At 37.2% G+C, this 23,590-nt stretch overlaps 4 protein-coding genes across 6 annotated transcripts in view; 2 read left to right on the plus strand and 2 right to left on the minus strand.

Moving 5' to 3' along the window:
* LOC143445272 (protein FAM227B-like) overlaps nucleotides 1–12,529 on the minus strand; it is a 29,243-nt gene extending 16,714 nt beyond the window's left edge. Inside the window, exons 1-9 of one of the 2 annotated variants that reach the window (XM_076944239.1) lie at nucleotides 12,290–12,529; nucleotides 12,055–12,160; nucleotides 11,177–11,320; nucleotides 10,871–10,995; nucleotides 10,540–10,644; nucleotides 10,283–10,381; nucleotides 10,102–10,203; nucleotides 9,697–9,823; nucleotides 9,275–9,421 (exon numbers count right to left, since the gene is read on the minus strand). In XM_076944239.1, the coding sequence (XP_076800354.1) occupies nucleotides 9,275–9,421; nucleotides 9,697–9,823; nucleotides 10,102–10,203; nucleotides 10,283–10,381; nucleotides 10,540–10,644; nucleotides 10,871–10,995; nucleotides 11,177–11,320; nucleotides 12,055–12,160; nucleotides 12,290–12,448 (1,114 nt within the window). In that variant the 5' untranslated portion in view covers nucleotides 12,449–12,529. The remainder of the gene's footprint in view (nucleotides 1–9,274; nucleotides 9,422–9,696; nucleotides 9,824–10,101; nucleotides 10,204–10,282; nucleotides 10,382–10,539; nucleotides 10,645–10,870; nucleotides 10,996–11,176; nucleotides 11,321–12,054; nucleotides 12,161–12,289) is intronic. The other variant, XM_076944240.1, reaches the window with a different exon arrangement.
* Nucleotides 34–8,671, plus strand: LOC143445274 (uncharacterized). The gene is made up of 3 exons (XM_076944245.1): nucleotides 34–880; nucleotides 6,235–6,338; nucleotides 7,044–8,671. The coding sequence occupies exons 1-3, from the start codon at nucleotides 124–126 to the stop codon at nucleotides 7,383–7,385; spliced, it is 1,203 nt and encodes a 400-aa protein (XP_076800360.1). The 5' UTR covers nucleotides 34–123; the 3' UTR covers nucleotides 7,386–8,671.
* Nucleotides 12,530–15,654: 3,125 nt separating the features above from the next.
* On the plus strand, nucleotides 15,655–18,920 carry LOC143445820 (ketimine reductase mu-crystallin-like). Its single transcript, XM_076945150.1, has 8 exons — nucleotides 15,655–15,880; nucleotides 15,988–16,138; nucleotides 16,839–16,901; nucleotides 17,136–17,237; nucleotides 17,412–17,604; nucleotides 17,756–17,877; nucleotides 18,074–18,158; nucleotides 18,323–18,920. The coding sequence occupies exons 1-8, from the start codon at nucleotides 15,699–15,701 to the stop codon at nucleotides 18,397–18,399; spliced, it is 975 nt and encodes a 324-aa protein (XP_076801265.1). The 5' UTR covers nucleotides 15,655–15,698; the 3' UTR covers nucleotides 18,400–18,920.
* Nucleotides 18,921–19,280: 360 nt separating this feature from the next.
* Nucleotides 19,281–23,538, minus strand: LOC143445819 (endonuclease/exonuclease/phosphatase family domain-containing protein 1-like). 2 transcript variants are annotated; one of them, XM_076945149.1, is made up of 3 exons: nucleotides 21,506–23,538; nucleotides 21,221–21,383; nucleotides 19,281–21,066 (listed from the first exon to the last, which is right to left on the minus strand). In XM_076945149.1, the coding sequence occupies exons 1-3, from the start codon at nucleotides 22,483–22,485 to the stop codon at nucleotides 20,557–20,559; spliced, it is 1,653 nt and encodes a 550-aa protein (XP_076801264.1). In that variant the 5' UTR covers nucleotides 22,486–23,538; the 3' UTR covers nucleotides 19,281–20,556. The 2 variants fall into 2 exon arrangements, with proteins under 2 accessions (XP_076801264.1, XP_076801263.1); XM_076945148.1 differs by having other exon boundaries at nucleotides 21,191–21,383.
* Nucleotides 23,539–23,590: the final 52 nt, after the last annotated feature.

The raw sequence follows: 23,590 nt of genomic DNA on the forward strand, positions 1-23,590 counted from the left end.
AACAACCAACTTAAATTAGATTTTTCATTTAACAACGTTCTTTGTTTGTGCAGTTTTCAAGGACAGCCGAGGTATTTAAAGTACAAATGCTTTGATGAAGTTGATAAGCATATTGAAGTGACAATGTACGATCAAAGCGACATGTCTAAGACAGTTACGTTTTCAAGAGTAGGCGGGGTTTCAAGGAAAAAAAATCAGCTGTACTGTCATCATTCGACGACGAAGGGAGAAAAGATGCCAAGTGGCGGAAGTCCGTCAGATAGAAAAGCGGATGACTCCATCTGTTCCCTTGACCCTTCATTCACTGAAGAAGTGCAGAAAGATGTGATTCAGATACGCTTCGCATCGGAAGAAGTAGACGAGAAAATGAAAAGATTATTGTGCTTCGACATCCGCTTCCTGCAACCGAACAAACTGTTCTTTTCAACCGGTCATACTGACCGGAATTATACGCGGATAACTTCAGTCAGCAATTCTATCCGCGGGTTCGCTCCGATGCAAAACTGTGTATCGTTGACTTACAGCCTCATATTCTCCTTGCTACTGGTCACCAGCACGATAGCGTCTCCTTTAACGGGGATATCTGGCTCTGATTCCGGCTACCAAGCCACGCAAAGCCCGGGTATTATATCTTCACGGTCGCAAGTCAATTATATCACAGCCACCAACAATAACGCAACCGGTAACAAACTTCATGTACGGGTGCAACGCGACGCCCTAACCCCTGATGCCCGGGACGCGGGAACATCCCCGCAAAAAAGGGACGCAAGTACCTATATGTTACACGACGGGTACCTTAGCCTGTTCGGAAAATACGGATTCTATCTGGAAATTAAAAAGAATGGAAAAGTCCGGAGCACATTGCGAAAGAATTCAAACAGTAAGTGCTTTGTACATGTGGCTACAACATATCGTAACGTGGTAACATTTGTTCGTAAATAACGTATATGTTTCCACCCAGCCCGACCTGTATTCTGACGTGTACCAAACCGCACATGATTGAATAAGTTAACGAGGGCGCCGGACAAGACAAATCAAGGGAAATGACGTTAAAATGAACGCTTATGCCACCACTACTACACCCATTAACAATTCTTACTCATTATGCCCAACGGAAGGGGTATCATAATTAGACAGACGTCTGTCAGAACGTCAGTTATGTCATACTTAGTAAAGGATGTGGTGGATAAAAAGACATGTCGGGGCTAATAACCGCCTTGTTTTACGGTTGTCACAATTACGTTTTATTAACTCAAAATGAATCCGGCAATATCTGACGGAATTTTTGCGCCAGCAAACATCAGAACGTTGCTGGCTTTTGTCAATTTTTTGGAAACAAATATGTAGACACAATAACAGCACGAGTAACGTAAACGTGCTTTGTCATTACAACAACAAGTAAATACATTACCGAGAGTCTTCATAGGCCGTACAAACCGCAAAATTTTCAATAACACGCTCAAACTATCAATTAAAACATAAATGTGCGGCACCGAAACACGCCACGCCTCGCTAACGCAAACGTCATTCGTTGGTTAGGTTTCCTTCTACACATACAAGCGTCTCTATGGCAAGAGTTATCCTTATACCACGCTAAATTGTGGTAGGTGCAACCGCTCTCCATGACTACAATCGTAATTTTTCGCGATAAAGTTAACTTTAATTGCGGCTAGATCAAAAATAGTGGTGAGAAATCAAGAATGTTCGCTGGTTTATTCCTAAGTACCGTTACTACAAGCGATCAATACACAACGAAAAAACGAAGCGTTGTTTGGTAGTCGTTGTTACCACGTCGCCGTGCCTCGCTCCTCTAGGGAGTTGCCAGAGACTCCTAGGAGGCCCATTTAACCACATAAAGGTTAATAGCCTCGTATCTCCCAACAATAACAAACTGTGTGGTCATGGCAATCCTCTGACGTCGACACACGTTCTCGTCTTCAACTTGTGACGGCCGGTCACGTGACCGTTTTAAAAATCGTAACTACTAGCGTTCGGCGAACATTACATCGATTTATACTTTGTTGCAGAAGGGACCCTTTTGATCATCTGCTAGCTTAATACCGTTCTACGAGCGTTTAACAGGCACTTGGGCCGCAATTAGGCTGACAACTCGAGCACGCCAAACCATGGCTCGTGTTAGCACTTGTCTGATGTAAACTAATGTTTTTTAAACAAGATCCCGCGAATTGCCCAAATAAGTTGAACAGGCAATTCAGCCTTAAAACCTCATCTGTAGCAATTGAAACATGGCAACGTATTCACACGTGACTTTTGCAGACGACACTTACGCCATAGCTTTGTGGTAAAAGATGAAGTTCGAAATTCAGGTTGAAACGTTTAATCCAATGTCAAACGGCCGCGTAAGGGACTTTCACAGAAAAAATCGTAATCGAAATGGCATCTGTTCTTAGATAAAGCTGGCAAAAAATGCAAAAACTTAACAGCTTTCCGCTTTGAAATACAGATGAACGCATCCTATCCTATAAATAATTGCCAGGTAGCAAACCGTTAAGCAGGTTTACAAATTGAACTCGATCGGTGTCAATCTCTACTGCGACACGCAATTAAGATTTATGGAAAGCTAACGACAGTGGATCGACAACAAACTGGACAAAGATTGCATGCCACTTCCCTTCCAAAACTTAATCTTAAACGTTGAAAAATTTTGGCGATCGGTACTATGATTGCCGCATTTGGATAAAGGGCGATTATTCCCCCTGGTAAAATTGAAATGGATTACCGAATTCAATTTCGTAAAAGAACGACAAATCGTACGATGTAAATTGATAATTCGATACCACCTAATGACTGGTTCTATATTAAACCTAAACTAAGTATAGATGACGAAGGCAACGTAGCCCGGCAAAAAGGTGGCACTTACATCCTGCGTCAAAGTGGTTCCCAAAGACAGCATTCTACGTAGTTTCTTACACTTGTGCAACATGTTTTATCAAACAAACAAAAAACGCTTGTTAACAAATCGATAGACAAAGCGACAGAAGTGTAGAAGAAAAACGTGCTTCCGTAATTTAAACATTCCCAAGTCACGTGACTCCGTTGTGGGCAGCCTCAGGTAGACGCATAGTCTATAAATAAATCAATGGGCTTTGTTATGGTTAGAGTTGGGATTAGTGGAAATTATACCATCGATAAATCCACGGATTTTCACCTTGCCCGATCCGCGTAAGCAACCGCGTCGTTGAACAATAAACCTTACCTAATAAATGACGTCAAGGGCTTAGAAATATAATAAACAGCCTGTTTTAGTTTTCCATCCATTTCCTGATATTAGACATTGTCCGATGGAACAGCTGACAACTTACAAGCGGCGGCAAACTTCATTAATTCTGCGATTATATTAAGGTCTATTTAAGGCGAGTTTAGGCGTTAAGCTGAGCAGATATTCGAATGAAAACGAGTAATTTTAAGACGTAAAAAAATCCCCGTTGAAGCACCTAAAAACCGATTCTGGGTCTGCAAGCGCGAAAAAAATATACTAAGAACAACTTTAACGTGTCCATTGACGAGATTTTCACCCAAAAAAAACTAACTTAACCTCAACTCTAAATTAATCCGAATTCTGCAATGGCACAAAAAAACCTAACTAAGAGGTTTTTGCAAATATTGATGCCCCTAATCGACCCGAACCCGAACCCGAACCCGAACCAGCATTATTCGAAAACTTTGGAAATGTGGACACATTTCTATTTTCAGCCTACTATTTCTTATATAGTGGGATTATTCCGACGCAGGTATATCGCTGGTTCCCGCAAAAACAAATGTCAAGATCTTCAGAAGACCTTAATGCGACTAAGCAGCTCCGCACTGCCGTAATCTATAAATTTCGTTTCGTATAAGTCATGAGTGGTTTCAAGCGAGATCTTGTAATAACGGTCCTTAATCAAAATAAGGCATAACAGAACAATAACAGTAATCAACGGAACAGAATACAACTTCCTGAAGGGAGTGATAGAACGGGTTTTGCAAACGTGATGCACGAACATAACTTTCATGGTTGCTATTTGCCGAACAACAAAGGCGAAACCGCTTTTTCCAGTTCTTATCGAGCGAAAACTTGCCAGCACACGCTGGTGTATCTCCATTGCTACTTCCAATACATGAAGGGCCCGCAGGCTGATCTTTTTGCCGAGATTTCCTGTCAATTTTCCGGCCGTAAATATTAATTGTGGTCGAAAGGAAGTCATTATATTTAAAAGGGTCTGAAGAAACAAATACTTGCACCAAACCAAGCAGGGCGGACCACCCATGTTTTAACCGGCTCGTAAATGAGTTGATTTTCGCGAACCGCTCTTCACTTGCTTACAAATGTGGAACTGTAATTCCGGGTTAAATGGAGAAGCGAAAACATGAGAAAACCATTGCCAGAAATCTTATCAAACGTAAACAGGAACTAAAAGATACAATAGGTGCAGACGTTCAAAACTAAAGTAAAATTAATATCGACAAAAAAAAGTAAACTCACGTGAAAGGTTACATAACTGATAACGCAAGTGGTCTAAAAAAGAATATCAACGGATATATACAAAGAAGGCGTATGTTCCGCAATTTAATGCGAATCCGAGTCTAATTTCAACCTGAAAGTAAATACAAAGCCTTTTGGGGAAAAACAAGCCTTCATTTTGGGCGTAACGATGACATTTCCACTTTCCAACAACGTTAGGTTGGTAAGGCAGCCAACACCGTTAACGCATAAAGTACCCCTAAGTAGGATATGATATAAGTGGGTCCTCGAAACCATGTCATTTTTCGCTTTTTCGCCGGGTGGAGGACAAAATTGAACGATTATACCGATCAAATTTCGGTCTTTGTAAACGGTTCGTGCAGGGCCCGCTCAAAAACGCCCATACAAGGAATCCGGGTGTCCCTGGGTTATTATATAAAGGGGTTCGTGAAATTAGCATGGGACTGTCGTGTTGTTACTGCACCCCTATCACGCTAAAGTTAGGTGTGGTTAATGAAAGATGTGCAGGCAGTAAACCTGGGGGTTTGTTTAGGGTATTTTGTGGAATTCCGCAAATCTCGTTGCGCCATTGCCTTGCAAACTGCAGTAGGATATCCAAAAACAAAGTTTTAGAGAACGATCGATTTTCACAAGGGGTGTAACAAAAGTACTTTTTAATAAATAGCATGGCTTAATCTCACTGTTTTCAGCGAGTATATTCTAGTCAGATCGTTAAACCAAAATTTCTGGTTTGTTTTAATTCCATAGACTTAAAACGCGTTTAAAAAGCAGTAGAAATTCCATGCTATGCAGTGCGGGTTCGTCGTGATTGATACCAGTTGACATGGTGTGGTAAACAGATTAGATTTTAACGCGAATCGGGGATAATTTCTGGGCGTAATCATTTAAGCGATTGCTAGAACGCCCATACAAGAATGGTTCTGATGACGCAAGCGACCTCAACTGGTCACGCTTGATCTGTCAGGGAGACTGAGCCAATTGTGTGTGGAGTACAGAAGCAGAACTGTACTCATCAAAGCAACGACGAGGTTTTTTGTTGTTGATCGGTTAAATAAGAGCATGTGTGCCATTTCTGAGCCATGGCTTTTAAAACCAGCAGGCGCACGACCTGCCACGTGATGGCGCGAAACAAACGTCGCAATTAAGAAGTCTGTTTTGGCATTTAACTTCGGTGTGAAACTGGGTCGGTTGGGTACCATAATAATTGCAAGAGGAGACGTCAATCTTCTTTGGGACTAAAGATCTTATAGTTGTCTAGACAGTTTACGATTTTTAGTTAGTTTGTGTCGTCCTGGCAATGGTACTGCAATAATCAAATTAACTCATGTAGTTTAGCCGGGTTTTTATTAAACGGGACCTCGGCGTTCAGCGCGCTAAACTCCGCGGTCGCGTGACTACCAGAATAACTCACCACTTAGTCAGATTAAACATCGATTAAATAGGAGATGCTTCTGCCGACAAATACACAAATGTCAAAATCTGTAACCCGACTCTCAAACCGCCTTTGAAGTTGAATAAGAGCTAGTTTGTCATTATCCCCAAAACAGAACCCCAATGCGGGTTTGGGGTCCCTTGCGTGTTACAGTAATCTCTAATAATGTCGATAATTTACGTCACGCAAGTATAATTTGGGTGATACATTCATTTCCAGACAAAATCGCGTGCAAGACGTGTTTTCTCGCCTGTCGTTTTCGACAGCAAGATTTAGATAAATATACCCCGGCAAATATTAACGTTACTTTTTTTCACAGGCGTCCTGGTGATGTATTCGATCCGTACCGGTGTCGTCGCCATAAAAGGAAAAAAGAGCAAGCGATACCTGGCAATGGACAAGTCCGGCAAACTAATTGGAATGGTAAGTCGATAAAATATGTAATTTTAAAAGTCTGAACGGTTAATAAATTAAAGAGCAAATAAAGGCAAAACGTGAAGGGCGTACCAAACCGCTTGCAGGCAACCATCAAATGGAAACCCGAATCCTCAAAATCTGACTAAAACAAAACGATCTAAATTTGTAATTTTTTCTGATATAATCGCACCGCAGACCGTGTGGATAAAAAATCTTAAACTAGCAGCTAGGTGGCTGTTTTTCGTTTGCAAGCCAAATCCCATTAAGGTCCATGTAGACTAGTTGCGTGCAAACCCAAAACCACGATTGATTGAAAGGCGCCCATAAATTGAGGTTAATTCTGGCCGATCCTAAGATGCCACCGACACACAGACAAGCATTAAAAGTACAAAAAGTATAAAAGGCAATAAAAAGACGCCATCACACTCCAATTTCTTTTATAGCGTTTAACGATTATAGGATTTGTAAATAATGGTCATGGATTTGCCGCGTGTCAGCATTCCAGCGTTTTCATTGTGGTTATGGCGGTTGATCATGTTTTAAAAAAACTTAATAAGCATAACGCACGATCGACCCGCAGATATTTCGGGTTCAAAGCCCAGGTTAACGCGGCTATATATTCACAGCACCTTTCATTAACAAAAAGTGTCCAGTAATGCAAAGTTATAGATTCTCACAATTTGTCAAATTCTATATGCTTTGTAATTGCAGAAAAATTACTCGGACTTATGTAACTTCCACGAAGAACTAGTGGAGAATCTTTACTTCATTTTCTACCAACGCGCGACTGTGGGAAAAAAGAAGAAATATGTCAAAGAAAACTTCATTGCATTCGACAAGCGTGGAAGACCGAAGCGAAAGAAGGTGACACGAAACGACAGCGCGGCACACTTCCTCAAGACACCGGCAAAGAAGATGAAGAAAAAGAAGAAGAAGACTGTAAGACGCCGCAGACCCCCGGGAGCTCGGAGGCCCGCCGGTGCAAAACGAAGATCCAGAAAAGGAAGAAAAAGATCAAGAAACCCGTCAAAGTCAAGGAGACCAAAACCGTAATTGTTTCCTACGGTGGTCATCCTTGACTTTAACAATTAAATCCTACGCTTTAGCCATTTTATTTAGTTCGAGTTCAGTCAGAATAGCACTGGACCGGCGATCGTCGCGATCAAATCACAAGCGTACCAGGGCGTCCAATGCTCCGATAAGTCACGTAAAACGACTTCGAAGAATCGAATGGATTCACCGTCACTCTTACGTCACCGACCAGTTGTCGCTATCTTTGGTCAATAAAGATTGACGCAGTTTTGAAACTTTCTCAAGCAATCTAATCAAATGCCACCTGCCAATATATGGCCAAAATAATCGTCTCAGCACATTTGTAAGCGAACTTCAAACCATTAAGCAGCAAAGCGTGATGTATTGCCCGCCGCATTGCGCAAAGCAAACGACGAGAAGCTAGCAAAAATTCAAAACCAAATTTGAAATCGGGACGCGAATTTAATTTCGATCTTTACCTTTGAAATATTTATATTTCTGTGTCCTTTTTACTTATGCAAATATCTTATTTATCTCGACTTACGTTTCGCGTCTTTTCAGGCGTTTTCTTGTTTCGCAATCGAGTCGGCCCGCTTTAAACCGGTGTTAATACCATTCCGTAACTTTACGGGTGGTTTCTTCGCTGCAAAGAAATTTTTAAACGGTGACCAGTTTATGCAAAATATTGCGGTCGATTGTGGTGCGTTTCAGTTTTTATCTATTTATATTAGAGTTTCTCTCCTACCCCGAACTACAGTTCTTCAAAGCTTCGCATTTTCATGACCCTGCTTGCCAGATTTAAACTTCAATCTATATTGGAAGAAAGCTTTACCCAGTTGATCTGGAGCTAAATTTTTTCGGGCAAAATCGTCTTTCCCGTTTTCTTTTTATATTGATTTCTATGTCGATTCGTTTCCCATTACATCAGCAAACCATGTTTCGTGATATGAACGGGACAATGAATGCGCCTGTACAGTGATGATTATTTTTTTGCAAAAAAGCGCTGGGCTAATATACCAAGGTAATATTTTGAGTTTTTTTGCGATAAATTACTGATATTTGTATTTTCGTAATCGAATTTAAATACAGTCTATTTGCACTTGTCATCTAAACAATCGACTCCATTTCATATTTCTTTGACTTTGTTTTTTCGCCTTATTGTCTTGTTTGCACCGGGCCTTCAAATACGTGTAGTGACTTTGCGTGTGTCCGTGTGCGTGCTTGAAATGTAAATATGATTATACGTGTTTTTATAATTACCGCAATTCCAACGACGTCACATTCTTAACGTGAAATATAAGCACATCAGTCAATTTTGTCGCTCGCACTTTTTAACAGCTGGTTCAGGCAGACCAACTCTGCAAATGACAAAACCAAGTCGCCTATTCAAATCATGTTATGGGACATAACGGCCGTCATAAAGTATCCACTACGACTACATTGGCGAGCCACCGAGTCGTAAAAAGAGACAGCTGACGACCGACTTCGTTCTAAAATAAGCAAGATCAAGGCACCGTAGTTGGAGACGGATACGAGTGTGTGGTAGTTTAAGCGGGAAAGTCAAATGTCGTCTTTTGTTCATCTGAAGCTTAAATGAGTTAAACGTTGACAATAGACGCGATTTTATGGTTAACAAACACGTCAAAATATGACCAACGTCAATGCAAGAAACATGTCGACGCATTTTCAGGGAAAGCGTGATACGAAGGCGACGTCGCGTACGTATAATGCAAATAATCTTACGTCACATGAGATATATTAAGTAATAATTGGACCACTTTTCTCCTTCGCCGAGTGCTTCGCAATGACGTCATAAAATTTAAAAAGAAAGTAATCTGGTTGCCAAAGCCAGACAAAAACAACCCGGGCTGCGCTGTCCCTCACAGCTACAAGTTTTCGCTTTTACTTACGTTCTTTTGCAGGCTTTGATTGTGGACGTAACCCTAGCGTCACCCCGCGGTCAATATTGAGTACGTTGTCGTCCGCTTGTTCTCCAGGGCGGGCACAGAGCTTTCTCCACGGCCATTTCTTCCATTGACCAACCGGAGGCTTGACACCTGACAAAATACAACAAATCGATTTTGCGAATTTAAGCATTTTAATTTATTAGATGACTATAATATTGCACAATAGCAAACATAACAACAGTGAAAAAGTGTCAGGACGAACGAATAGAAGTGTTGGCCTCTGCTGCGAAACGCCTTTGGAGGTAACAGAATCAGAGGCGATTGTCCTGGCGATAAGCATGTGGCATGATAAGGCAAAGTTGCTCTTCTTATGGAGCGAAGTGGTTTTCTCATTGGCTGTCAGACTCAGAAACATGATCACCCACCTGTTATCCACTCCGACACAAGAGAGAAAAGTTCAGAGACAAATTCTTCTGTAAATTGGTCAGTGGATTCCGGAAAAGCTTCACAGAAAGCGAGATAAACACACTGGGCTAGACAGCGGGGATATTCCTGACAACAGCAAAAATCAGCCAATATGTTTTTATTAAGCCAATTCTTTGTTAAATTAAAATCCTCGTGAGTGTTTAAAGATTTCGGCAACAGTATTTTTCAACTGGTATCTTGGTTCTAGTGCTATTAAACTTAAAGATAAATTTTTTTTTCCTAATTAGTGTTTTCAGTTTTTCAAACTACAGTATAAATGTAAACTACATTTAAATATAAACAAGCGTGGTAAACATAAATACATATTACAACCTGATCTTATCAGCTTGTAATAGCATAACTACCTTAAAGAATTTGTCTCTTATATCCGGATGGGCGCTGAAGAAAAGTGCAATGTAGCTATCAGCAATTCGGGTAAAAATCTTGTCTTGAGCAGCAGGGTGATGCTACAAAAGAATCACAAATTGTCACCAAATTTACCTCAAAACCTTGCAACATGCAATTGAATTTCAAGCTGCACAACACCTCAAATGTCTCCAGAAAGAACCACCAAAATGTATCTTGTAATAAGGCAACCGATGCTTCGGATAAAAATAACTTTTTCCAGAATTGGTAAAATCCTCTCTGTTTAAAAATAAGTTAAGACTTTAAAGTTTACTGTACATACTGCCGATATTGTTAAAACAAAGTTTTCATCATCCCATTTGGAGTGTAAACACGTTTTCTAAAGAAACGGCAAAAGAAAAACTGTTTGTAGCTGAAACAAACAAACTACAATTTACTGAAAAGGTTTGAGCGTCTGTAACATGGTTGAGCAGTTGAGGGGCTTCCAACTGGCTGGGCAACTCTGTCAGTTCTTTGAGGCGAAAGCCAGGAAAGCTCACATACTTAAAAGAAACAAAACGGGCCATTTAACAAGTAGGCCGATATTAACGGAGAATATATAAATTGCAGTCTGTAAACTAAGTTGACAACATTATACTCGAAGATAATTATCAACAGCAAAGAATAAAAGCCGAGTGCATGTGTTGCACAACATCACTTTCATTTCCGTATTAATGTTGATAATAATGTTGACAATATTTTATTGTTCTTATCATGTTCACATCTTACATTAATATTTCTTGTTCTTGAGGCCTGTGCTGCCTCTTTCATGGTCTGTTTCATGTCTTTTTTCTTCTTTTTTCTGCTATGGTGCAATTTGACCGCATCGAATTCTGCAGCTTTGTCCAAAATTTCTGTAAAAATCCATTAAGATATGGACTGGAAAGAAATTCTGACTGCTGACTGAAACTCCAACCCAAATTCAAATTAAACTTAGCAACGTGTTGATATTGTTCTATTTTCACATTGAATAGTAGCCATGCTCAAAAGTAAAGCATACATCAGTGTCAGCAAAGTTAATGCACATCATGTCACCTTTTCTTGGGGCATGAAACAGTTTATCTGGGATTCGTGATGGTCTCTCTTCAGCACTGGACAAATGAAAAGCAAAGGATTCAAGCTGATTGGAAAAGTCATTCAAATAATTCTCCAGATCATCGAAGCATTCGAAACCATAAGCTATGTTGCAAACAACAAAGCAGCAAGTTGAAGTTATATTGCAACTGGAATTACAGACGAAAGTAAATGTTGTCAAGGAGAAGGATTAAAAATAGTAGCACTACCTGTCAGATGCAATGATGATATCAAAGAATAAATGACGCAAAGAATGTATTTAACTTATTAATTCATCATCATTACATTAATGTCACATTCATCATTAATTTGATTTAGATGATTAATTTATATCTCTATCCAAGTATTGTAATACAGTAGAATCCACTTAATATGACCACCTGCTTTATAAAACCATTTCATAAAACTACTGTGGTCCTGAATTGTGCCAGATAAAACTCTCCATTTACTATGTCCAGTCTTAGGATATTATGACCACCTTCTCCATCTTTTCAGATTTTTCTATCAATTTTTTGCATCAATTAAGCAACTGACAGCAACTATTGTGTCATTTGTATTCTCAGTTCACCTACTGAAATTTATTTTAATGTTATAGCTTAATTTTAATGACAAAAAGGATGAATTTGACATATTCCGTCTATTTATGCCTAATACCTAATAGTATTGATCTTGGTGTGGTAAAACTGTACGGTAGCAGTTTCGGTTATGGTGACCATTCAGAAATTACGACCAAAATGGTTTGGTACCAAGTTGGTGATAATAAGCGAAGTCTACTGTAACAAATTGATAAATAGTATTCATAGGTATGCACTATGTTGTTGAAATCATAGTTAACATACGTGCGTTTTTTGTTAATTCTTCAATGATATCATCATGGGTCCATATCTTTGGGCTTTCACTCAAATCCAATATTCCTTCAGATGTCAGACGTTGGGGCCATTCTTTCTATACAATGACATAGTTTCAGCATAAATATACAGGGTGGTTTTCAAAAAATAAGGGCATTAATCAATTAACTATATTTCTTCAACTTAAGCTTAATTTTTCTAAAACACATTTTTAGAAAACACTCACAATATTTTCTGCCTTTAAATATTCTTCATAGTTAATTGGAGGATGGGCAATATGCTGCTTTGGTTTAGCTTTTCTCTTTTCAGAATTTATGCCAATGCTTGCCATCAATGCAGCAATTTTTGGATCCTTGAGAGGATCATGGCCAGTTGGTAAAGCCATGTAATTATGTCAGTTGAGCAGATTGTTTAGATTACCTATAAAAATGGTTACACGGTACAAATGTACAATTTTACTCTACATGTGCAAAAAGGTGAAATGGTAAAAAATTGACAAAAATACAAATTGAAAACTGGCCAACCAATATCTGTATCTTTACCACAGCTAAAAGGCTGACTTTGTTTTAGTTTAGCAAGACTGTCTGTTGACTTTCTTTTCATACCAGCCAAGATTGTAAGCAAAACAAATAAAAAATGTATCTTTTCTTTCAGAAAAAAACAGATATATTGATAACATTACGTACTGAATGGGGGGATACAAAATGGGAGCATACATCATCGACGTACCGATTGGGGGGGAGGGATTTACGAGAAAAGTAATCATCACTAACGACCAATCATAGACAATAAATTAAACTGTATCAAAAAAAGAAAACAAAGCCACATGGTCATTTCTAAGTTTGTGTTTACTTATTCTATTTATAGTTATTTATTTATGTAGTAACATTAGTTGTTAATAATTTACTTGATTAACGTTTATGTTTTAACATATAAACAAACCCTTTGTTTGCAAGCTAAACCTTTACATCAGTGTTGATAGTTTACGTTTGGTTATTACTATTAGTTTTAAACAGTCCTAGCATTGAAATAACTAAATAAATATTTCAATGCTAGGTCTGTTTAAAACTAACAAGTAAACGTTCAGTTTCAAAGCTGAAACTTCACTGACATTGCTGACATCAGTAATGTATGCCTCCATTCAGTAAATCAGCTATTTCAATGCTAGGACTGCTTAAAAGTAATAAATGTAAACACTCAATGCTGACGTTCTGTATTATTTGTGCGTGAGTAACATATGCCCCATGGTATGTCATGTCACATCAGTTATTTCAATGCTGGGACTGTTCAAAACTAATAAACAAACGTGAACTATCAACACTGATGTAAAGGTTTAAGCGTTACTACATAAATAAATAGCTATGTAAATGAAATAAGTAAACACGAACTGAGAATTGACCATGTGGCTTTGTGTTCTTTTGATGATACAGTTAAACTTAATGTGTATAATTGGTCATTAGTGAGGATTCTCCTTCTTGGTATATTGATGACGTTTGGCCCCATTTCGTATTCTCCCATTTGGTGTGTAACATTACCAAACCTACTCGGAAAAACAAACACATCAGAAGCTTGGTTACAGCCTGGTCTGTATTTAATGGCAGGATTCGCAGAGATCTTGGGTGCACAAACCTGCTAACTTAGGAGTGCAACAACTAACCAAGTGTGCACCTTCCCGACTGGAAAGTGTGACAGTTTTCGATGAGAAATCGTGCACGCAAAAACGAAAATTTGGCATGATGATTTGCACTGAAGCCATCTTTGTTTTTTTATTATAAATTGGCGTTCACACAACTAGTTTTCTTTGTTTGCTTATTATAACTTTGCGTGAAGATAAAAACGTTCAGCATGCATGTTGATGAATCTCACGTCTGCAGTTGCCAATCAGCATCTTCCTGAAATCTAATTTTACAGTTCTTAATTTTCATTGCTTTGAAGAATTTAAAACTGTAAAAACGTTGCAAATTACGGGAATATAAAGCTGTGGAGGTTCTAAAATATAAAAGTTGAATTTTTTTGCAATGCAATACAATTTAGACTATCGAGATTTTTGGCTTTTGCTAACAAGTTGAGTACAAACAACGTCAGTGTAACTGAATATATCAGGCAGTCTAAATCTCTAAAACGTAGGAACAACTTACATCAGTCAACAGGTAGCACTGCTGCCAGCAGGTATTCAACTCTCAAATCAAAAACAGATGGGTATTAAATTAAGGGAATCCCCGTTGTTATGACGCCAAAAGGCACAAGGTGGTGCTCCGGAATTATCATTTGTTTAAAATGTTTTTTGGGTAATTCGAGTGGATCAAACAATTTATTTTTTGTTCCTGTGGCGTTTAACGCCAATCACCATATTCTTTAAAGTTTTCTTTTTGGCGTATAATTTTCATTTTTTTGTTAATTAGTTTTCTCTATCTCTGTTCATTATCATAAGTTTTACGATTACGTTCGTTTAGTTTCAATTTGTTTCGGGTTGTGATGATAAAGGGATATTATAAAATACAAATCGAATACAATATAGGATTCTTATTTTCAGACGTCTGCTTTACGAGACATGACGTCAATGATTGATAACTTTGCGTACCGATAACTTTCTGTTTCCGTTTTAAGTCGTGACATAAATATCGCGCCTGCCTATCTTATGTGAGTTATGCACAGCTGTTCAATGCATTCATTCTACTAAGATCAACCCTATAACATGGACGTCTTTATGCTGTTGCAATGTTTTGTCTAAGTAGTGTAATTATTCAAAGAAACTTCAGTATAATCAGTATATACAGTTGTTATTCCTATGTAGCAATTGTTGAATTCTATTTGAATAAGTTTAGTGTTAAGATAGACAGCTTCATTGTCATCTTCACAAAGTAACAAGGACTATGGTCCTATAATATAGCAGTGGAAAACAAATCATTATAATATTGATCACTGCTAATTGAAGCTAGTCTTCAGACAATAACCCATCAAGGTGAACAATTAAATCTGTGGGTGAGAAAAGTAGACAACGACTTCATGAGATTCATATATTAATTATCACTCGCAATAAACATTTCAACAAGTACTTATTGTAGTGAAGTGGGTCAACCTCTCAAGTTTTGCCTAGCAGTTTCCTATCATGTTTTTTATTTCGTTGGTCAGACTACTGCACTACTTCTTTTTTGCTGAGTCAAAACCGTAATTAAATTTTAAAATAGACGTCACAATAGGGATGGAGACATTTTTTGGCACGACACCGGGAATGACCCGACTTTTACATTTTCTGCTTTTGATCAGATCATCAGCAATTAATTATTTTTTTCAGATCAGATCATCAGCAGTTATTTACAGATTCAAACTGCAGTAAGACTACGAAAAAAATTTTTAATACTTTTTTCATCGTGTAAAGGAACTCGTATGTTATTTACCTGAGGGAGATCGTTACAATCTGATGCCTAAAACGCTTGCAATTTGAAAAAGAATCAAAGTGAGAGGACGATTTCCTTTGTCGTCACCGAGCTACCCTTTGTGCAGTTTTTGATAGATACACACATTTTTTATTCGTTTTTTTATTCTATGTTGGGCAAGCTACTTTAATCTAATATTTAGTGTAGCTTTTACATTTGTTATTCTTACACTATGCTCTTGTTAGGTGTGGTATTTTTATGCAAGAGCCTACCACTTTTAACATGGTTTCTAGGTTGAAGTTAATCAGTAATTCTGTTATTGAATCCACACTGACTTACAAAGAGTTGGTCCCGGCAATAGAAAAATGCTTGGCAAACTTTTCGGCTGGTAAAGTTGTGCAGCCTCTACGAAGTGTTGTACCTGTAGAACCACATAATGGGTAATTTTGTGCAGTATTTTTGCATTTGCTTTGTACTTACTGCATACAAATTAAATTTTGATTAAATTCCATTGTAAAATTGTAAACCATTGTAAAATCGTTTTTAGATTACTTTTCTCTATGTGTGCTCATGATACAAGTGAAGACGTACTTGCATTGAAAAATGTTGCTCTTTATCCAGATAACCACAAACAAGGTCTTTCTTCACATCTTACTCAAGTGCTTTATTTTCAACCGTCAACTGGAGCTCTGCTTGCGGTAAAGCATTATATTGTGTTGGTATATATTACCGTCAATGAATGAATTATATTTTATAAACCTTTTTTGCCTAGTGTCCATAAATTGCTGGTGCTAATATACTATGCAAAACTTTGTTTGGATTATTAATATTCACTCTATTAAAACTTGAAAGTATCAGTTAACTGTATACATGAATTCTACTTTTTATTTTTCATCTCTAAAGTAGCGGAAAACAAAATTATAACAAAATATATCTTTAGGAACTTTCAGAGGAAAATTCTAATCCAGGTTTCTATAGCTATATATCGAAATAAAACCTGCTGTTTGATTAAATTTTGCAACAATTAAGATCACTTAATTGAATTGTTTAATTAATTTCTCGTGTAATTTAATAGAAACAACAAACACGTTTAATTGAATTGTTTAATTTAATCGTTTTCTTTCTTCCAATCTTTGAAAATTTGTGTGTGAATATTTATCGTGATGAAATTAATACAGCTGCTTAATTACAGTTGATTCTAAATAAATTCGGTTCAATCAATCAATCAACAAATCAATCTCCTAGACAGAATCATTTATGAATATCATTGATCTGCATGTAAATCTAAAATATTGTTGCAAAATTATCATGTGTGCCGATAATTGAGTTTCAATCTTCAGACATACATAAAAAAGCTTTACAAAATATAGAGAAAATTTGTTTTTGATGCTTTTACAGGTTATGGATGGGGAAAGTATTACCGCCATGAGGACGGCAGCTGCATCAGTAGTCGCGACAAAGGTAATTTAACCTTACTGGGCTTGTGATATTCATTGGCTCTAATTCTGACTGCAAAATGTTGTCATCGGGTTATTGTCGTCATAACAAAATACACTAATATTTTGTTTGTACATGTTTTATTTAAATTGTAGGTGTAACAATTGTTGAAAACTCTGTATACAGTGTATACATGCCTTGTTTATATTGTCAATTAGTTAGTTAAGGAGGAAGTGTAATACATTAACTCATATGCAGTACTTGGCGAAGGAGGACTCAAAAGTTTTGTCGATTTTGGGAGCCGGTGTACAAGCCTATAGTCATGCCAAAGCACTAACAAGTTCTTTCAAATTTGACAAAGTAAGTTTATACTGTATCTCAAGGTACTATGCTAGTTTATACTGTATAAATACTCACCTACATTCAACGAATGTGTAGTGTAACTATGGTTAATTTTACAATGTTTACCGGTACTTTTAATAACAATCTTTAAGTTGATATTATATTGCTCATACTTTTCATATAATTTCGTAGATTTTTATTTGGAATAGAACACAATCAACTGGAGAAAAGTTTTGTGAAGAAATTAAACATTTAGCTAAAGTTGTGAAGTTTTGTCCAAGCACCAAGGAAGCTGTTTGTGATGCTGATGTAATTGTAACTGCAACTTTTTCTTCTACACCTATTTTACATGGACAGGATTTAAAAGAGAGTGTCCATATTAACAGTAAGTCACACACTCACACGGCCTATTAATTACTGAATTATTTGTAAGTCAGGCAACACATATCGAGGAAACAGTTCCTTGTTATGCACCGCTCAGAAACTCAGGTTTTCCTCAGTTAAGTTGTATCCAGTGAAGGATTATTGTATTGCAGGTGTGGGAGCATGTACACCACATTTGAGAGAACTAGATGATAGGTGTATGGAACTTTGTGCTGTTATCGCAGACAGTCGAGTTTCTGCATTGGCTGAATCGGGTGACATCATTTCAGCTAAGGTTTAAATTTTTGCATAAAATGGAATCCTAAACTGTATCTTCTGCTACTACATTTTTAACACCAAATTAATGTTAATTGTGCATCTTTGTTATTTGTTCGTTATGTCTCATGAAGCAATTCAGCATTATACTTTAATCATATTTCTAAACAATATTGAATAAATTTCAATAAACTTTATGATTCATGTTTTAACAGAAGGAAGTGCTATGTGAAGTCGGCAACATTATTAATGGCGAAGTGGAGGTAAACAGAACAAGACGAACTCTTTTCAAGTCTTTAGGTAAGCACACTACAAGGGTTGGTACAAATACTGTGCATATACAGTTATTAATATTAGTACAGTATACAGTAAGGAGTATAGACGATGTGATTGCAAATTCTCCACATTTCCTAGATATTTTTCTTGCGGTATGTTTTAAAAATTCCAATTAACTTATCTGACAGGAATTGCTGTTGAAGATGTGACAGCGGCAAACTTGGTTTGGGAAAAGGTTGGCAAACAACAACCTGTAGGGTTTTGAGCACTATGCTAAGGTTATTTCTTGTACCCAGACATGTATTAACTGGTGTATACACAGTCAGTTATCTGTTGATGCTTATTTATATTTTATGGTCTTCATGTAAGCTATTGTGTAGATATTGCACACACAGTACACAGATAAACCAACACTACTCTATGCAGTTCGAACGCTTGTGCTATGTTGGGTATAGTCATAGTCATAGTCTGTATGCAGATGTTGATCATTGTATCAACTGCATGTTGCATTATATTCTTTCTGCTAAACAGCATTTTCCGCATTGCTGAAGTATCATTGTGAAGCCGGTTATTATACTCTCAATTTTGATATTTTATTGCGTTGCAAAAACAGCTTGTTACACGTCATATGCAATTGCTTCCTGTGCAACTGTTTGCTGATGTGTTACTGCATTCATCATGACAGAGTAAGACTTATAATAAGCCCTTTAAGATTTCTTTTCTTAATGATGAATATTTGTTTATTTCGTTTATGAGGGAATGCAGTTTTTGTAACTAGCAGCTTTGTTATGTTCTGGCATTGATTAAAAATTATTATAGATGATGTCAAAAAAATACAACAGATAGTAGCTGAACCAACAATTTTTAAAGGGAAAAGTTAAACGTGCAATAAACGACCTTTGTTAAAGGACACTTATTAACTACATACACATCTTAAAATAGATGCTGATACTACGCATTGGGTGATAATATCAAAGATTACTAAGAATTGTAATCTTGGACAATACCATCATCACATTAGCTGGAATTGAAATAACAAAATATTAAAAACCACTGCTTCGTCCAACCAGTTTAAATGAGCTTTCATCACACATAAATATTTGCTTTAGTTAAAGTATAACGAATTGGTCCAAAAAACACAGCCAGTTGGATTGATCAGGGCCAGCTTTATTTGCACTTCTAAACCAGTATGTTCCTACTGACAGTGACAAGATAAGCTTAAGCTAAGCTGGCAAAAATAAATATAAGCTTTAGATCTGCTAGAATTGTTTTCCAAGACACATATCATGCAAGTTAAGAAGTTAGAGTGAAAGTTTAAAAAAAATAAAACACTAACGTGAATTGCTTCTAAAATACAAGCAGATAAGTGCCAAAAACAGTGTACAATTGTAGTAAAGCATCAATTCGCATATACCATCTCTGATACATAATATTAGGTAAAATTACTAATAATATACAACATTAAATAACAACCAACCATGATTTTAACAAAAAATATCTAAGAAATAATATTAAGCTGAAGAGTTCTACAACTGGTTTGCACAGCCCAGTTTAGGAGGGAAATAATATATCAACCTGCATATGATTGCAGCCTACCACAAACTACACAGTGCCATTGCGCACCCGAGCAAGTTGAGGCATGTGATGAAGATGATATTTTAAAGTCAAGTCCTGGTTATCAAACATGCAAGTCTATGACTCTATGATAATGATATCAACATTTTACATGATTGTCAGTGTGAAGAGCACAATTTCTAGAGTGAAAATGAAGAATTCATGAGCAAGCACCGATGTCGTTCTCACACGAGAGTACATTTTTAAGAATCAGTTGAACTGTAAAACGTCATTGTTGTTGAATTTTGTTTTAACAACTTCAGTTTACAACAGTTCAGAGGCATTGACCAATCATTAAGCAGGGTAAAGTTTTTCATTTAAATACTTTTTAGTTAATCCCCATTACAGAAAAATCATCAAACTGCAAACAGCAATATTAAAACACTAAGTCATATAAAACCTATCATAGAAATGATAAAACATGTAAAAGTGTATGATTTTATCTTGAAAAGTAATCAATGATATGTATGGGAAAACACCAACACTTTGTGGTTATAGCAACAAAAAATCATTTCATCTCAGCTAAAAGTAGTAGAGTGTTGAAACACATACAGAGAATATTCTGTACAAATAACACTTATGACGAGGTTATACTGTGAAAACATAACTCAATATTCAGTTTGATTTCATACATTTGTTTACTAATCAACCAAAAGGATATCAACGAAGGATGCATAACTTACATACTTATGTTATCAGTGTATGTAGCAATATTCTTCAAAATGATCCTGAACTTGTAAACCAGAGCAATCCCTTGCAGAAGTCTTAAGCCATAGCTGCACACTTCAAATGCAATCTTCAAGCCTACCTACGGCTTCAACTGCAACCCTTCAAGACTTTTATTTGCAGCTTCTGCATCAAAGTCTTTATCGGTGAACAACTCAACCCAAACAGGACAGTGATCGGAAGCCACACCACCCCACCTCCAACCATCAGGAATCCACGGGTTCGTTAATCCATTACGTACAACTTGATATGCTCCAGTGTATAACTTTGCGGCACTGTCACTCAGCCATATATTATCATAGCACCGTGATCCTTTCATGTTTTTGGAACTAATGTTGGTTGGAACAGTTTCACGGACAATGGATTTGAACGATTGATTTCTCAAGATATCAAAATCGGCCTTGTTTGGTTCTAGATTAAAATCGCCCAAAATCACCAGGTCTTTTTCTTCTGGAACCTTCTTCTTTAAAGCTTCTACTAACAATTGTAGATTGCGTATTTCTTTATTTAACCGTTCCAAATCAGTCTCAGACCCAACATGACCCACTGCTTTAAGATGAACACTTACAAGTACAACATCCATTTTCAAAATCTGCAAACAATATAACAGCTACATTACTATTTGCATCGTAGCATTTGGACAAATTAAATGTAACAGTTCAAAACTCTGTGCAATAATTCTGATTTAAATGCTAAAATTGCTACTATAGATATACCTTAAAATATCCCAGAAAAGGACATCTTACGAAATCTCTTCCATTTGCTGTTTTCTCTAGTAAGCTGCTGCTGTATAAGTTTATGCTGGCTGCTGAATCCCAGATAAATCCATTGTACTCTGCAGACTGATACATCCTTCCCGCAGGCTTTCTTGATGCCATGCACCGCCATAAACCAGAGTTTCCTTTTAGCCTGCAAAAAAACTGCAAATTGATGAGTCAAATTTACAACATATCTTATATACCACTTTTAACTTATGTTATAGTTAATTTTTCAAAACCCGAACCACAGAGCATAACTCCTTATAAACATGCCTTTGAATGTTGGGTAAAGTTGGACTGTTTAATTCATCAACAATTTCTTGAAGGGCCTCTGCATCAGACAATTCCTGTACCACAAGAATCTTAATCCCAGTTTCCAGAATGGTTGCACAAACTACTTCACGCACTCCAGGATTTTGAACTTTTTCAAGGCCAAACTGTTGAAGATTCCAAGTTCCAATACGAATGATAGGGCGACCGCTCTTGGTGCTGTTAAATGACTCAACTCTTGCACGATGCGACTCAATTGACTCTGGGCCTATTCCAAAAGAAATATTAGATGCAGTATTCCTGACAATTGATGAAGCCGAACTTGCATTTCTTGAATGCTTTCCAGAGTTTTTACTGATAGCCAAAAATCCCTTAATTTTAAGAAGAGTGTGAACATCAATAAGACCAGAAGGTTCAACCAAATCATTTATGTGATGAAATGAACCATTTGTATTTCTATAGTTAACAATTTTGGCAGCCAGCTCATCAGAAATCCCTTCAATATTAGAGAATTGAGCAGCCGAAGCAGAGTTGATATCAACAATCACACTGGAATTAGATTCACTGTTGTGCAACAAGGACTTGGCAGCATTTGCAGTACTGGTGGAAACATGAATTTCTTTTCTTAATTTTTCAAGTTTGGTGGCTCCAATGCCGCTGACAAGAGCCAAATCTTCAACTCTCCGAAAACAACCAATTTGTTTCCGATATTCCACAATATTGTGTGCTATAACTCTTCCGATCATTGGAAGTGTCATCAAATCTTCTTCCGTGGCTGTATTGATATCTAACGTGCTGAAAATTGTTGGCAGTGGTGTGGCATGAGTTTTAGATAGAGGCACAACTTCAGATGGATTGTTCGGTTCATAACTAAATGCTGCACTGATACTTGTACGTCGATGCAAGATACTTCCATGATGTTTGATGGTTGAGTTTCGATCTTTTGGAACTTGTGGTCGACAGCAAGTGCACAGCCCCCCCATTTTGACCTGAATTATCTGATGGTGTTTAAGACATTATACTATACTTTGGTTGGCTATGAAAAACACAAAATGCAATTATGGATGCTGTTATGCAGTAAATAAATTAAACAAGTACATGGCCCAAATAAACTTTAAATGCAACAAAGTGAAATAGATCAACAAACTTCAACAGCCTAAGCTGTTTTTGAAATTATCGACTAACTATTTGTACTCTTTCTTGTCTAATAAACAGAAAATGGAAGAGGAAAGTAAATGTCTCCTTGTTTAGCGATTGCACATTTTCCCAAAGTTGACATTCGGTTGTACAGCACAGTTTTTAAAAGCCTTGAGGGTGCAGTTGCCATGCTTCACACTATGGCTACGGGACCCTATATGACTGGCTGTGGCTTCACTACTTCATGCTTAAGGAAGTATGAACATAAATCAACGAAACTAAAAAATACAGCATGAAATGGTTACATACCTTTTACGCCTTGTTCAAACGTATTACAAATTTCGATGGTCAGATGGTAGCAGCAATTGTGGGTATCTAACAGTAATCAAAGTTAAGTTAAACGTGCACGTTTATGAGCCTCCCGACTGGAAAGTATGGCAATTTTTGACGAGAATTCATGCAAGTAGAGACGCAAACTTTTGGTCGATAGCGTGCACTGAAGCCTCAATTCTTTGCTTATTTATTATAAATTGACATTCAAACAACCAGCTTAGCTCAGTTCAAACAATTGACCTTAGTGACCTAGGCTATGGTTTTGATTGACACTCACCCTACTGGATAAAAATTTTTCTTTTCAAGACAAGTTTTCGACAAGAAATCATGCGTGCAACAATGCAAAGTTTGGCCTTTAGACTGATGCGTCAAATCTATATTTATTTATTACAAATTGGCGTTCAAAGGACCAGCTTTTGTTTAATTTTTATAATTCGGCATGAAGATAAAATAAGTTCAGTGTGTACATTGATGAATCTGGTGCTTGCAGTTGCCACACTTTGCACTATGGAGACGACGACACTACGCAATTCAAAAACACTTTCGTTTCTAATATTTAACGATCCCTACACTGCAAAAAAAAATGCCTTATTGTTAGGTTGAAAAAAAAGTGGCTAT

This window comes from Clavelina lepadiformis, chromosome 2, assembly GCF_947623445.1.
Source record: "Clavelina lepadiformis chromosome 2, kaClaLepa1.1, whole genome shotgun sequence".
NCBI classification, from domain to species: Eukaryota; Metazoa; Chordata; class Ascidiacea; order Aplousobranchia; family Clavelinidae; genus Clavelina; species Clavelina lepadiformis.

Coding starts and splice junctions, on each gene's coding strand:
- LOC143445274 (XM_076944245.1), top strand. CDS start 124: ATGTACGATCAAAGCGACATGTCTAAGACAGTTACGTTTTCAAGAGTA. Junction 881..6,234: donor ATTGCGAAAGAATTCAAACA/GTAAGTGCTTTG, acceptor TTTTTTTCACAG/GCGTCCTGGTGATGTATTCG. Junction 6,339..7,043: donor CCGGCAAACTAATTGGAATG/GTAAGTCGATAA, acceptor TTGTAATTGCAG/AAAAATTACTCGGACTTATG.
- LOC143445820 (XM_076945150.1), top strand. CDS start 15,699: ATGCAAGAGCCTACCACTTTTAACATGGTTTCTAGGTTGAAGTTAATC. Junction 17,605..17,755: donor AGAGAGTGTCCATATTAACA/GTAAGTCACACA, acceptor ATTGTATTGCAG/GTGTGGGAGCATGTACACCA. Junction 18,159..18,322: donor AACTCTTTTCAAGTCTTTAG/GTAAGCACACTA, acceptor CTTATCTGACAG/GAATTGCTGTTGAAGATGTG.
- LOC143445819 (XM_076945148.1), bottom strand. CDS start 22,485: ATGGGGGGGCTGTGCACTTGCTGTCGACCACAAGTTCCAAAAGATCGA. Junction 21,384..21,505: donor ACTTTACCCAACATTCAAAG/GCATGTTTATAA, acceptor GTTTTTTTGCAG/GCTAAAAGGAAACTCTGGTT. Junction 21,067..21,190: donor CTTTTCTGGGATATTTTAAG/GTATATCTATAG, acceptor TATTGTTTGCAG/ATTTTGAAAATGGATGTTGT.